This window comes from Botrytis fragariae, assembly GCF_013461495.1.
Source record: "Botrytis fragariae strain BVB16 chromosome Unknown tig00000795, whole genome shotgun sequence".
Classification (NCBI taxonomy): Eukaryota; Fungi; Ascomycota; class Leotiomycetes; order Helotiales; family Sclerotiniaceae; genus Botrytis; species Botrytis fragariae.
Genome location: NW_023501011.1, coordinates 803,400 through 817,467, shown reverse-complemented (window position 1 = coordinate 817,467; position 14,068 = coordinate 803,400). Strand labels below are relative to the sequence as shown.

The following is a 14,068-nucleotide window of genomic DNA, read 5'->3' as shown; positions in this document are numbered from 1 at the left end:
AATTAGCGCCTTACGCACTTCTTGTAGGCTTCTGTTTTCATTCAAACATATAAACATAACTCTTTCTTCTCGTCACAGCTCTTTCTCTTCTCCTTCAAGCAAAAGCTTCTTTCCTTTCGTTGTATCTTATATCGTATACCCAGCAGAGTTTCACAAATGCTGACCTTTTAATCAGCCTGCAAACACCCCGCCTCGTTTAGACCTAGACGTCCTGAACAGGGGTTCCGGTTCGGCATCCTGCTACTAGCTTCTTTGGTTGGATATTTATAAGATTTAATGATAATGATAAGGAAAGCTCTTCGTGCAGGTACTAGCTCGTATCGAAAACGCCCGGGTAGTCTTTGGTGGTCGATCATCATGTATGAATCTTTCAGGCCACAGAACTCGAAATGCAACCACTCTTGCGATATGGATTGAATATCCATTTCACCGGATACCCAGCCGGTATACAGTAACTTGTCTAGAAATTTGGTTTCAGCATGGTGGGATCGACACTATATGCAGCCATTGTACATTTGATTGATCAATAGGTAAAGGTGGGATACAATCATGAATGCTTACTCCGCACATAGTCGCACCACCGCCTCAAACGGCCGGTCCAATCATCGATATTTATCCTCCAGTTTCAGTGAACTAAACCGTCTAGAGCCCTTTTTTTCCACACCAGGGGCTTCTAGTCACACAGACGAGCACAATAATTCATCCAGTTCGGTGGCGTTCGACCACGGATGGAGACTCAAAATGGTGCCTTGGAATACCTAGACGCTCCATATCACAACATCCAATTCTTTTCCAAAACGGCTCAAAATCACTTCTCACGATCATTCGACTTATCTCTCAGCTCAGGGATAAATGCCTAAAACGACGTCTTTAATTTTTGGGGTAATTACATCCTGCCTAGGTGGCGTGGGTGGACAGGAAATCCATGTCGAAGTGTGACCCCACTCGGTCAACAATTTATCAATCATTATTGTCAGCCATTATCCATTCCAATCTTGAGAAATCAACGAAGTTCAAGCAGTATCTGGGTACGAACTTCAGATGGAAGAATCTGAGATGCTATATTCAATCACTACATAATTTCAGCCGAGCTGGTACCTTTTCGTCTCACGGTTTCCTCAATCATCCACTCCTCGTGACCACAAGACAACTTCCAGCAATTCCCGGCTGAGATTAGAACCGTGGGGAGAACCCGATTGAAATCGACCAATCCTAGGCTTTGCAATTATAATTGCTGTTCTAGCCACCCAAGAGAAGACGTCTGCATCCGAGAAATTGCGACCTATAATTTGCGGAGAGTTATTGTCATTTTCTGATTGGGCTTCTTGATTTAAGGCTCACTTCACGAAATCCTGAATATGTATGTGTGCTCAATGCATATTTAGACAGTTGTTCTATGCATCCAGAATATTGCCTATATGCAGGAAACTTAGAGACGGCACGCGAGAACGCTTGTCGTCAAACCCAAGACGGACGGCCCCGTCTATCACTGGTCGCTACGAGCAATAATACAAGCATTCAGCACCGTTATCGCTGCTGGTACTACCCACCTCAAAATTCATCAAAAGTGGGAGTCACAAGGATCTTGCAATACCAAAGAATGTCATTTTTAGTGGCAGAAACTGTCCCAACATTCTTTGGCGTCCACCCCCCTTTCTATAGTTCATTCGATTGGACGCTGTCAATTAGGTTCTTACATTCAAATTTACTCGAATTCTGGATATGCCAAGTACGGAAGGTCGCAGTTCTACCATTGCGGCGGATTCGTGAAGCGCACGGGCTTAGCTATCAAGCTCCGTCAAGCTTTACGGCTTGCATTTCCAAGACAGTCAAGCTTTACTTGTCCAGATTGAATGCGGGGCGATTGCTTATCGGAATTCCCCTAACAGGCAGGTGAATATGTACGTTAAACTATCAGATCATCACAGATGCGCACTAGCTTTTTGGAAAAGACGGTATAGTTGAAGGTAGAAATGGCAAGTTCAAGGTTCATATGGCTCAAAAATATACGCAAACCCTGGAGGGTTGCAACTAGTCAGTCTTTACACCACGTTGCGATTGATCCACAATGGCACACTTCGTATCTTATCTGTTTTTTCAAATTTGGTTTCTAATATCCGAGATAGTTTCCGGTATAATGAGGTTGTAGTGGTTTCTATAAAAGATGCTTGTTTTCCCAAGAATTTTGTCTTTTTTCCAGCCCTTCTTATTTTGCCTGTGAGCACTAGCTTTCAGTATGGACTCGCCACGAGAGACTGACGTCGTTTACGACGAGAAGAGTCATGAAGCACCAGCCATCACCAAGAACCCCGAATCTATTGATTCTAAGGATGCAAAGAATGACAAGTTTGGAAAGACAGCTTACGAAACCGAGATTTCTTCTAGTTCTGATGAAGAAGGACGTGGCGGTGAGGTCAATGCTCTTGAGACTGCAGAAGATATCGTTACCGCAATTATCAATGTCGATGATGATCCAACCTTGAATCCCTGGACTTTTCGCATGTTCTTCATTGGTGTGTACAGTCCTTTATTCCTTCTTTGTAAATGCTAATGTGTTGCCAGGTTTGGGACTATCTGCTTTTGGGGCTGTACTCCAAGAGATCTTCTACTTCAAGCCTCAAGTTATCTATGTATCAGTTAGTGAGTTATGATAACTACTCCAGTGCTTGTTCCGCGTGTATTCTGATGCTTCTTAGTGTTTTTGACTGTTATTGCATACGCCATTGGAGAATTTATGGCTTTAGTCATACCTAGATGGGGTGCAGTTGGTCGATTCCTTAATCCTGGTCCGTTTAACCAAAAAGAACACGCTGCCGCTGTTATCATGGCATCGGCCGCCGCTGTTTCCGCTTTATCCACGGAAGCATTAGCAGCTCAAAAGCTTTGGTATGGAGGATATCCTAGTCAAGCAGCCGGTGTATTCTTGACATTATCTTCACAATTGATTGGTTACGGTGTTGCAGGCATGATGAGAAGTAGTCTTCTGTGGCCTACAAAGATGCTTTACCCAGCAAATCTTCCTGTTACTACTGTCTTGGAAACTTTACACAAAGAAAAGACAGCCAATAGGAAGAGAATGAAGGTTTTCTGGATCATTTTCTTTGCTCTATTAATTTGGGAATTGCTTCCTGAGGTGCGTTTTACCATCTCTTTAGTCTTAAACCAAGTATATCTGACATGTTGTAGTACATTTTCCCACTTCTTATTGGTGTATCCATCTTTTGTCTCGCAGACCAACACAACCTAGTCTTCACCAATCTTTTCGGAGGAGCAAACGGAAACGAGGGTGTAGGATTCTTATCCCTATCTTTCGATTGGAACTATGTCGCTGGTTTCGGGTCTCCTCTCTGGATGCCTCTTCAGACTTTGGTAAACAGTTTCATCGGTACTCTCGGCTGTATCATTCTTTTTATGGCAGTTTATTATGGCAACATTTGGAGGGCACAAGATTTCCCATTTTTGTCTCAACAATTGTTCAATGGCGATTCGAACTTTACCTTCTACGATACCTTCAATGAAACAACAATCCTCAATGACGATTTTACCGTGAACGAGGAGGCACTCGAAGCTGGAGGTATCCCTTATATGGCTTCCACCTATATTGTTTATCTCATCACATCCAACATGGGATTCACAGCGAATTTTGTCCATATGTTTCTCTGGAATTTCGATGACATCAAGACTGGATGGGCATGGGCTAACAAGGCCACATTGAAGAAGTTGTTAACACCTTCCCATTATATGTTCTGGAAAGGTAATGGCAGCAAACGTAGTGAAGAAGAAAAGCAAATCTTGAGGGACGATCCTAACATTGATCCGCATTACAAAGTCATGTTAGATTACGATGAAGTTCCCGATCTCTGGTACTTCTTGGCATTTGCGGCAAGTTTCATTACTTCTATGGCTTGTCTCTATGCTATGAAGTCAACCCTTCCATGGTGGGGTCTGATTTTAGCTATGCTTTTCTTGACGGTTTTCATGTTGTTTTTTGGTGCTCAGTATGCCATTACTGGTTTCCAATTCAATATTGAACCCATTGCTCAAACTCTTGCCGGATATTTATTCCCTGGAGCTCCTCTTGGTAAGTTACATGCTTCCATAATTTGTGACATTACTAACCATGAAACTAGCAAACATGTACTTCACTACCTTTACTTTCAATGCACTCCAACAAGGACAATATCTCCTCCGAGATTTAAAACTAGCTCAGCAGAACAAGCTTTCTCCAAAGGTCACATATACAACGCAGATAATCGGGTGTATTTTCGGAGCTTGTCTCAATTATGTCATGATGATCACGTAAGTTGGCCCTTTTCCACACTCATTCTCTTCACAAACTAACAAACTCTAGCATCGTCAAGAATCAAGCACCAAACCTTTTGACTATTGAAGGAACAGCGATTTGGTCGGGAGCTAATGTTCAATCCTTCAATTCTCTCGCGATTGCCTGGTCTATTGCTCCTAAGATGTTCTCTATCGGTGCTCGTTACCAATGGGTCACCATCGCATATCTCCTCGGATTCCTCGTCCCCGTTCCTTTCTGGCTCCTCAACAAATATTTTCCCCGACAACGCGTTTGGTCATACCTCAATCTCTCCATTATTCTCTGGTATTTTGGATATCTTTGTGTTGGTATCAACTCCAGTGTCTTCATGTACTACTACATCGGGGCATTTGGTCAATTTTACCTCCGAAAATGGAGACCAAAGTACTTCGTCAAGTGGAACTACTTGGTTTCTGCCGGTCTTGACGGCGGAACTCAAGTCATGCTCTTCCTCCTTACTTTCGCTGTTGCGGGAGGAAGTGGTGTTAGTAGACCGTTCCCAGAGTGGGCTGGAAATGCTGCAAGTGGTAATGTAGATAAATGTATGTATAATGAGGCTAATGGATAATCATGTGATTTTATTGGGGGCGGAATAAGGACGTAAATTTCTAATTGATAGGGATTAGAATGATAGGGTTTGAACGTTAGTTATTTTGAGGATTAGATGTTAATGAGTAGATGATGATACCCCAGTTTTGAACACCCATATGCTACTGCTTGTCTCATAAACTCGACCTTCCAAGATGATGGTACCCATTCTATGGACAAATATATGCTGCTGCTTGTCTCATGCATGTGACTTCTATATTGGGCGAGAACACTCCTAATTGCGACCCCTCCTCCCCAAGGAGGCTGGTATATAACGGCGTGTATTGTCTCTATACAAATACAATTTGCCTACGTGCATCATCCAGTTACTGCGGTAGCGCCTTTAGCACCGCTCGTACTCACTCTTGACTAAAATTCACCGCATTATGTTGATAGGTCTTCCTCGAGTTTAGTGCTGTCAATACGGCTTCGTTCTCAATGTATTTGCTTGCGGGATAAGTAAAATTGCTCTTCGCTTCTTCAATCAATCTTGCGATGTCAATATGTCAATACACAAGCTGTACTAAAACTTTAGTACTGTTAGAATTAAAATTAAAAGTTACGAATAGAAACTTTTTACTTGTATAGAAGTCAGTTTCATTGGAGCATGTCGACATATCAAAGTTTCCTATACTTCTATATGCGGCCTTCTGAATTGGCTATCCTTGACACTAATCAATACGGCGTTGACTTCTCTGCGTCATGTAAAATATAAGTATCATCTGTCTCTCCTGCCCAGAAAGCTATTCTCCTTCATCTTTAAATACATACAGAACACTTGTACACACACCAATTATCCATTTACTACTTCATTATGGTTCGATCAACACGAAAATCTAACCCTCCCGCCAATCTTGATGAATTGGCCAGGAATGCATATCCTCAAGACAATCTTGAGACTGCAGTTCAAAAGTATGTCATCGAGATATGGATCAAATGGGCAAAGTTCAAGATGAATGGGGTTCGTTATATGATTGCGGAAGGTATGTTACATCATGTGTCTACGTGAACTTGGAGCCTAAGGGGCTGAAAGGGTATGTTCGACGCTGATGGGTAATAGATATTCTATACTTTCGAGACAAAGGTCTCTGTATTACCAATTCCGAGGGGGAGATAAATGACAGGAATCGATTGTTCTGGAATAAATTGCAATATCCAGTCAGTCATCATGAGATCGACCATATGACCAAGGCCCAAGACGCTGCCCAAAAAGTCTTAAAACACAAAAGTGAAGGTCAGTGGAATGTCCCAAGATATTTTAAAACGCACTTCTTGAAATTTCCTCGAGGTACTTGATCTTCTGATTCGATAATTTGTGATCACTCGTTGACTAACAGATTATAGACATTCTAGACAACATCTTCAAACACGCTCTGGTCGCACTTCCTGGAAACGTGATATCCCCAAATCTTCTGACCACCAACTGGAAGAAGAGATACATTGAGCCAAGCCACAAAATCTACGTTACTGGGCAAGATTTTGAGCCCTACTACTCTGATGATAGCCACAGACCGTGGCCATGTAATCCTGCATACTTCGACTAATCCCAGTTGTACATCGGATGTAAAACTCTCCGTGATACGAAAGGAAAGTATGTGAAGCTCCAGAGAATTCTTCGTCCACAGATCGATGCAACACTCCTTCGCATCTCCAAGATCTTCCACGAAATCGGCTCCATATTGCTATATCGTCACAATACATTTCATTTTGGCATGGCAAATGAATCCATAGAGAAAAGTTCCCCTTCATGGATTGGAAAATGGGCATATAGACCTGAGCCGAGCAAACGCGGAATTGACAAAGGGTCGATCACCAAAGCCATCCGACAAATTCAAAGCAAAGTCGTCGTCACCTCCGTTCCGGCCTGGTGCTACTACGATCCCTTCATCCGTTTCCTCTATCACGTTCGATTACGTAACTCGAGTTTCGTCAAGAAGTTACGACTTGAAGGAACGATCAAAGCCCATGAGTGCAGCAGAAATACATGCAGACTTCAGTGTGACGATGATATTATCACGAGCATCAAATGTTACACACCGTTCATTAACACGTTCTGCCCTTGGCTGCATGAATTAACACTAGAGGTAGACATTGACTATTGGGGAGCTCTACCCACTCCAGCTAGTCGACAATCCGAATTCAATGGGATGTTCTTGCAGTTACTCGAGAATGAAATTAGAGAACTGAAGACTGTTCGAGTTCTTCATGTCGTTGCTGCAAAACCGCCGAGGGATCATTATCAGAAGGTTGATGTTGGTATTGCGAGAGATACCATACAGTGGTTTAAAGAACGAGAGACTGCTCGGGTGGATAAACAGATTGAATATTATCGTGGCTGCTGAAGTCTGGAACGTGTCGCTGAAAGCCTGTTAGATCTGTGGAAAAAGTTATCATTCAGGGATCATCGAGGGATACGAAGAATTCTTTAGGTTTTGGTGTGCGTAATGGTTATTGATGTACAAGAAAAGCAAGAATGAGACGTCTCCAGCAGTTACATCAAATCAATTAATCGAGAATATCATATAGAAAAACGAGGTACCATGTATTATGAACTCCAATATGATATTGTTCAATATTTCTCCTCTGATTAACAGATTTCTTCCATAATGCACATCTCTACAATGCATCTTCTCTAAATGCATTTGTTACCACATGATTATTCCAAAGATCCGTGATTACCAGTGACTGTCTGGTAATCTCACACCCTCCTAATTAAACATCTCAAGCCCAAAGCCTTGTGAGCCCAATACATACGGAGCCAATGAAAATATATATGTAATGTACCTTTCAGCACCAAACTATCCACAAGAAATTTTATCATACTTATGACCACACCACAGACTATCCAAATCACATATTATTACCACTTTGGTCTGCTCCGCTTCCATTCCGACCCGTATCATGAATTCCCCAAAACGGATCAAACATAGCCCCAACATTTCCAACCATATCTGTGCCCATTCCAATCCCACTCCCCACCCCTGTCGGCCCAAAATCTATCCCATTAATCCATTGTCCACCATCATCTGCGTTCCCAGAATTCCAATCTGCATAATGATCATTTCCATTTCCAATATCTAGCAAACCTAATGTTGTAGCACTTTCAGTCGTGGGCGAGAGAACACCAGTCGTGTTGAGATTAAGGGAATTGTAATTTGGTAGTGTGCTGTCACCATTTTTGTAGTTGACGTGGTCCAGAGAGAGAGGACCCGGTGTTACACCAGAGGTGAAGAGAGAAGGGGTCGAGACTCCCAGGGAGGGAGTGGTAAAGAGACGGCGAGTTTGAGAAGTGGTGGAGAGGTGAAGGATTTCTTTGACGCTGCGATACTACAAATGATGCGAGGTTGGTAAATATATGCAAACCAATGGTTACAAGAGTGGAGTGAAGAAAAACCAAATGCTTACAACATCATCGACATGAGTATTGACCTCCCTCAACCCCTCTAAGATGTCAGTAACTTTCTCCAACCTACCCATTATACTGGTTCTCTCCTCTTCGCTTGAAAATCCCACAATATCTGCCGTCCTTATGATTATGTTACTGCATTGATATACACATGTTGCAATTCCTGTATCACTAATCAATGTATGCCCAATACTTTGTACAGTGTGACAAATGTCCAATATTATGACAGCATGTTCGAACGCTTTTCTTTGGCAATACTGCACGTATTCCTGAGGTGTGTTCTCCAATATTGTATCAGATATCGAGTCTTTGGTTCCAGGAAACATGAATCGGTAAAGGTCAGTATGACATTGTTGCCATAAAACATGAAACATAACAAATCTTGTTAGTTGTGGTGAGTATGCTCGGAGGAAGAGATTGTCTTCGTTGTATTGAAGGTTTGCCGGTAGGGAAGAACGAAGTTGCTCCAATTCAGCCTCCAATTTCTGTAACATGTCTCGCGAATCGTATGGATTTGATTTGTCCCGTATCACGTTCCTCGTATACCTGAAAGCTATTATCAGCTTGAGATTTCAAACAATGCGATATATCGAACCAAACATACTCTAGGACGCGATGCCTTATGTCAGAAATTCGAAAATAGAATGACCTCAACCCCAAATGCATAGATTCAGACTCATTCGTTCTATTCGATATCAAAGGAGCAGTATCTCCCGGTATACCAAGATCGAAATCCTTTTCACTACAAGGCAATTGAATGTGCATCGAATGCGAAGGACAAACCAGTAATTCCGGGAATCCTCCAGCCGAAAGTCTGTCAACATGGAATATCGACCACATCAGTCTCCTCCTGCATTCCCTCACCAAAGTTGACAAACCATTATTTTCATAATTCAGCCCCAATACGAATGCCATTTTTGCTGCTACAGCCGTAAGTGCTTGTGATTTGAAGTATTCTCGATGTTCAAATCGATAAAAGACAATCACAAGAAGAACTTCCACCAATACGGCAGATGGTCTACTCAAACTTTGCCAAACGTAATTTTCCGCTTCATTCATCCATTTCTGAGCTGCAGCACGACTCTCGTCATCTTTTGAGACGAACGCTATTGACGAGGCGCACATAGCTTTAACTAAAGCTGGATTTACAGCACCATTATTCCAATTTCTTAGAAATGTAGCTCGATGAATGAAACCTTTTCCAGGCGTCGAAGAGACAAATTCAAAATATGCATCTATGTACCGCTTTGTAGTAGCCTTTGAGATTCCAAGTTCCCTGAGGAGAAATGTTAGCAAATTTTCTTCGGGATTTCGCCCCCGCTTCAGGATCTCTCACACTAGGCCATCTGTTCCATCTCCGACTTCCATCGGACTTCCTCCAGCAGAGACAGCATTTATCACAGCTCCAGGACTATCGCCATTTTGACTCGTTCCAGCTGGTGGATGTCTGGGTACACTCCTCCTCGCCCCTCTACTTGTAGATTCATATTCACATATGTATCCTCTCTGTTCACATCTCCTACAATTTGGCGTCGTACCACTGCATCTTGCCTTATGCGAATGACAAATCCGACAAGCCTTCCTCGCCCTCTTCCTCTCAGTCCCTGCCTGAGTAAAGCGATCTGGAGAATTGAATTCAAGGTCATTATTTGTCAATCCATGATCTGCGGCCATCCTTATCTACACGTGATCCTCTTAATCCCGTGATAGGGCATTCGGAAGGGACTCGATCGGGGATTGTCGGGAAGCGGAGTAACGGGTACGTGTTCGGGGCAATTGTTGCAGATGTCTTCAATTCGATGTCTTGGAGATGTAGGTCACGGATGTAAAGCAACACTTGGCAAGAACAAAGATTCTTCGATTAAGGTTAATAACAATGATCACGTGAACACGACGATAACCACCAACGAAGATTTTTCACGATATTTTGAAAGTTCGGATTTTGTTACTTCCGAGGTGTTTGACTAGCTCGACTCAGGAGCTTTGTAGTACCAATACAAATTTCGAACTCTGTTTAATATGAGATGGGATTATGTCGCCCTTCCCGCCCTCAAGTAATTTCAAGCGGACTTTGTTACGCTTCCTTGTCAATTTACATACACCACTCCTAGTGAGATAATTTGCCATCTAACAATTGAGAGATAACAATGGTGATGGCCTTTCTTCCGAAATCGTTGCGAGTACAAACATTTGTGCAAACCTTACCGGGAATTAGTGAAAAGCCATCTAACATCTCATTGACTTTGAAGGGTGCGATGGCACTATATAGATATCCAGATCCCCCGAGGAAGCACTTGAGTAGGTGGCTACGGAGTATTCCGTGTTGATTTCCTAAGTTCGGCTTTGATCAAGCCCCTTCATCAACCGAAGCGAAAATCCAACAACTTTAGTTTCGCTACCTGATTTCACGACCCGATGTCACAGTTCAACATTCCACTCTTCAATCCGGATTCGTATCGCGTTAATGATTGCCAAGCTCTTGGTGAGCTGAAATGGAATAGTTTACTTATTCATCCTGCTGGATTTCTTAGATATTTCCAAGAAGCTACTTCAAGACCAGGAATCTGTCCGTGCTCGAAGCATGAACCTTATCCTACATGACAATCGTAACGATTCAGCATACCGAGCCGAGGCAGTGGCAGTCGGTGGCTTACTGCCTATGCCAACCAGGAGCCCGGTACTCTTTGGATAGGAAGACCATCAATGTCATCTTTCGAGTCCTTTCTAATCTAGAGAGATCTCGAAAGAAATTCTAGACAGTGGAATGGACCGTTGTTGAGTTATTATCGATCTCACTTCCTGGAATCGAGAGCCAGGTCAATGAAGGAGCAATGACCATGCTAATTCAAATTACACGCATCTCATTAAAATCTTATCACATGGCACTCGAGAATCGATAGGGATTCAGAATCTGTCGTTGAGATGTCACATCACGCTACAATCTCGCGCGTCTCTGTCGTGCTCCACAACCTAACTACCAACGCTTAAATCTTCTTCCCGATAACGGGGTTCGATCTCTGCTGAATTCCTGTCGCCAAAAGATATCCGAACATTAACCTAGCTTAATTCTCCAGCAAATTCCATCAGTCTTGTGAATCTTCTCAAGTTCTCAGCTTACCATGCTCGGTCCAAGCACAACGTACGTGCAAGGATTTTCCCCCAAGCCTCGGTACAAACTCGCTATATTTCCCCAGTCCTCCACACTCCACACTCCACTTGACATCGCAGCAGCCAAGAGCAAAGATAAACTAGGCTCGGGGGTGACGGCCGGAATATACTAATCGAGTCAGGTGAATTAACAGTATCGTTCTTTTCTGACAGGAAGGCACTTTTATGGCAGGAAAGTTCCTGATTTCTGGAAGGAGCTAGGGCAAAAGAGCATGCAAGTAAACAAGCGTACAAGCAATTCCCTCGTAAAGTCTCTCAGAAGAAAACCTTGATATCTCACCAGTGCCTGGGGTAAAAATGGGGGTACATGTGTGCGGGGACTCCACACACTGCATGAAAAGGAGCATCTAGAATATATTCACAATGTAACACTGACCCCACAAAACAATGCATGCAAACAGTATAAAGAGGAAGGTGATCTGCGCTTCTTTTCGCGGTGACTTCTGTTGCCTTTACTATCCTATCTCTCTCTCTTCACCTGTCTCCTTTTTCTTACTCTGTCTTTACCCTTCTCAGCATCCAGAGGACAATCCTCGCTCACCTCTCACACCATGTCCAAAAACGAAGCAGAACACCTGGAAACGGGCGCCGGCGAGCACCCGCCCCTCCAGGAGATCCCTAGCGCAATGGATATCGATGCCAAAGAAGCCCATGGGCAAGTAACCCAAATCCAAACCGCATCTGTCGCGTTGGCCGCTGCCGTCGCCGCGCAGAAGCCTCGTCTACTGAGTCGAAACATGATACAATTGTATGCAATCATGGCGGTTGGCTATCTAGTTTCCACCATGAATGGTTTTGGTATGTATACTTTTCTGTTCTCATTTCAAATTGTCTATGAAATCAAAACAATGTATCAAATGCCCACTCATTCCTAACAAGCCCCTCAGATTCCTCTCTCATGGGTAGTATAAACGCCATGATTCCCTACCAAGAAACCTTCGGCCTCAGCGGCGCCGGTTCTTCTACAGGCGTCATCTTCATCATCTATAACATGGGACAAATCGCCGCCTTTCCCTTCTGTGGACTTCTCGCCGACGGCTACGGTCGTCGCATGTGTATATTCATCGGATGTCTCATCGTACTCGTCGGAACCGCCATTCAGGCCTCCGCACACGCACGAGGCCAATTCATCGGCGGTCGATTCGTCCTCGGTTTCGGCGCCGCGCTTGCATCTGCTGCGGGCCCAGCTTACACAGTCGAGTTGGCGCATCCTGCTTATCGAGGAACCATGGCGGGAATGTACAATAATTTCTGGTGGTTGGGTAATATCTTAGCTGGATGGACAACCTACGGATCGAACAAGAATCTGACAGATTCGTGGGCCTGGAGAGTGCCAACATTGGTACAAGCGGGTATTCCGGCGATTGTGATGGTGTTGATTTTATTTTTCCCAGAATCCCCACGTTGGTTGATTGCACATGATCGCAGGGAGGAGGCGCTCGCAGTCTTTGCTAAGTATCATGGAGATGGCGATGAACAGTCGCCGATTGTGCAACTACAATATCATGAGATCATCGAACAGTTGCAGATGACCAGAAACGACAATCCCTGGTGGGACTTCCGCGAATTGGTTAATACTCGGGGAGCAAGATATCGTTTGTATATGGTTGTCGGAATGTCGTTTATTGGCCAATGGTCTGGAAATAACGTCGTCTCTTACTTCATGGTATGATTCCTTCCTTGTATCATCTCTTCACTTTTCGCTAACATTAATGACAGCCCGAAATGATCAAGAATGCGGGTATCACAAGCACCAACAAACAACTCCTCATCAATGCCATCAATCCCATCTTCTCCATGATGGGAGCGGTCTATGGAGCTACTCTTCTCGATAAACTCGGTCGCCGAACCATGATGTTAGCTGGACTTACCGGAGGCTTGCTCTCCTACATCATGCTCACCGCATTCACAGCAGCATCAGAAGACCACCCCAACCTCTCCTACGGTGTCATCGTATCGATTTTCGTCTTCGGAGTCATCTTTGCATGGGGTTTCACACCACTTCAAACCCTCTACGCTGTAGAGTGTTTGGAAAATCGCACTCGTGCTAAGGGTTCCGGATTAAATTTCCTATTTTTGAATATTGCCATGGTGGTAAATACCTATGGTATCAGTGTTGGTATCGCTGCCATTGGATGGAAATTATACGTGGTGTATATTGGGTGGATTTGTGTCGAATTAGCTATTATCTATTTCTTCTTTGTCGAGACGGCCGGAAAGACGTTGGAGGAAATGGCTTCAATTTTTGATGCTCCTAATCCACGGAAGGAGAGTACGAAGAAGACCAGTGTGGCTCTTGATGAGTCTGGACGAGTAATGGGTATTAATGATAACGTGTAGGTGAGAGAATGGAAGTAGACGAATAATGAATGGGCATATATATATATAGTCTAACGAATTTTGAATGAACATTTGAAAATGCTACATTTATATTGTGATGAATTTTTTGTATAGTTTCCGAACACTATGAACATAAATATGAATATGAATATGGATATCAATACCAAAACTCCTCTTAAAATCACTATATTGAACCGAGCCTTGGTAATGTTGACTACAACCATTCCTTGCCAACCCCTGAA

General features: G+C 43.4%; 4 protein-coding genes across 4 annotated transcripts; 3 read left to right on the top strand and 1 right to left on the bottom strand.

Annotated features, from left to right (window-relative positions):
* Positions 1-2,236: 2,236 nt before the first annotated feature.
* Bfra_007168 (putative opt oligopeptide transporter protein) lies at positions 2,237-4,892 on the top strand (the record flags this gene model as incomplete). The annotated part of the gene is made up of 6 exons (XM_037337541.1): positions 2,237-2,513; positions 2,563-2,640; positions 2,697-3,133; positions 3,187-4,081; positions 4,131-4,299; positions 4,352-4,892. 6 exons carry the CDS (start codon positions 2,237-2,239, stop codon positions 4,890-4,892), a joined length of 2,397 nt encoding a protein of 798 aa, XP_037186921.1.
* An 834-nt stretch (positions 4,893-5,726) lies between these two features.
* Positions 5,727-7,254, top strand: Bfra_007167 (uncharacterized protein; the record flags this gene model as incomplete). The annotated part of the gene is made up of 4 exons (XM_037337540.1): positions 5,727-5,895; positions 5,997-6,200; positions 6,266-6,375; positions 6,463-7,254. The coding sequence occupies 4 exons, from the start codon at positions 5,727-5,729 to the stop codon at positions 7,252-7,254; spliced, it is 1,275 nt and encodes a 424-aa protein (XP_037186920.1).
* A 508-nt stretch (positions 7,255-7,762) lies between these two features.
* Bfra_007166 (putative transcription factor cys6 protein) lies at positions 7,763-9,992 on the bottom strand (the record flags this gene model as incomplete). The annotated part of the gene is made up of 4 exons (XM_037337539.1): positions 7,763-8,239; positions 8,318-8,864; positions 8,923-9,594; positions 9,655-9,992. 4 exons carry the CDS (start codon positions 9,990-9,992, stop codon positions 7,763-7,765), a joined length of 2,034 nt encoding a protein of 677 aa, XP_037186919.1.
* A 2,045-nt stretch (positions 9,993-12,037) lies between these two features.
* On the top strand, positions 12,038-13,826 carry Bfra_007165 (putative lactose permease protein; the record flags this gene model as incomplete). Its single annotated transcript, XM_037337538.1, has 3 exons — positions 12,038-12,284; positions 12,374-13,152; positions 13,206-13,826. The coding sequence occupies 3 exons, from the start codon at positions 12,038-12,040 to the stop codon at positions 13,824-13,826; spliced, it is 1,647 nt and encodes a 548-aa protein (XP_037186918.1).
* Between the last annotated feature and the right edge of the window lie 242 nt (positions 13,827-14,068).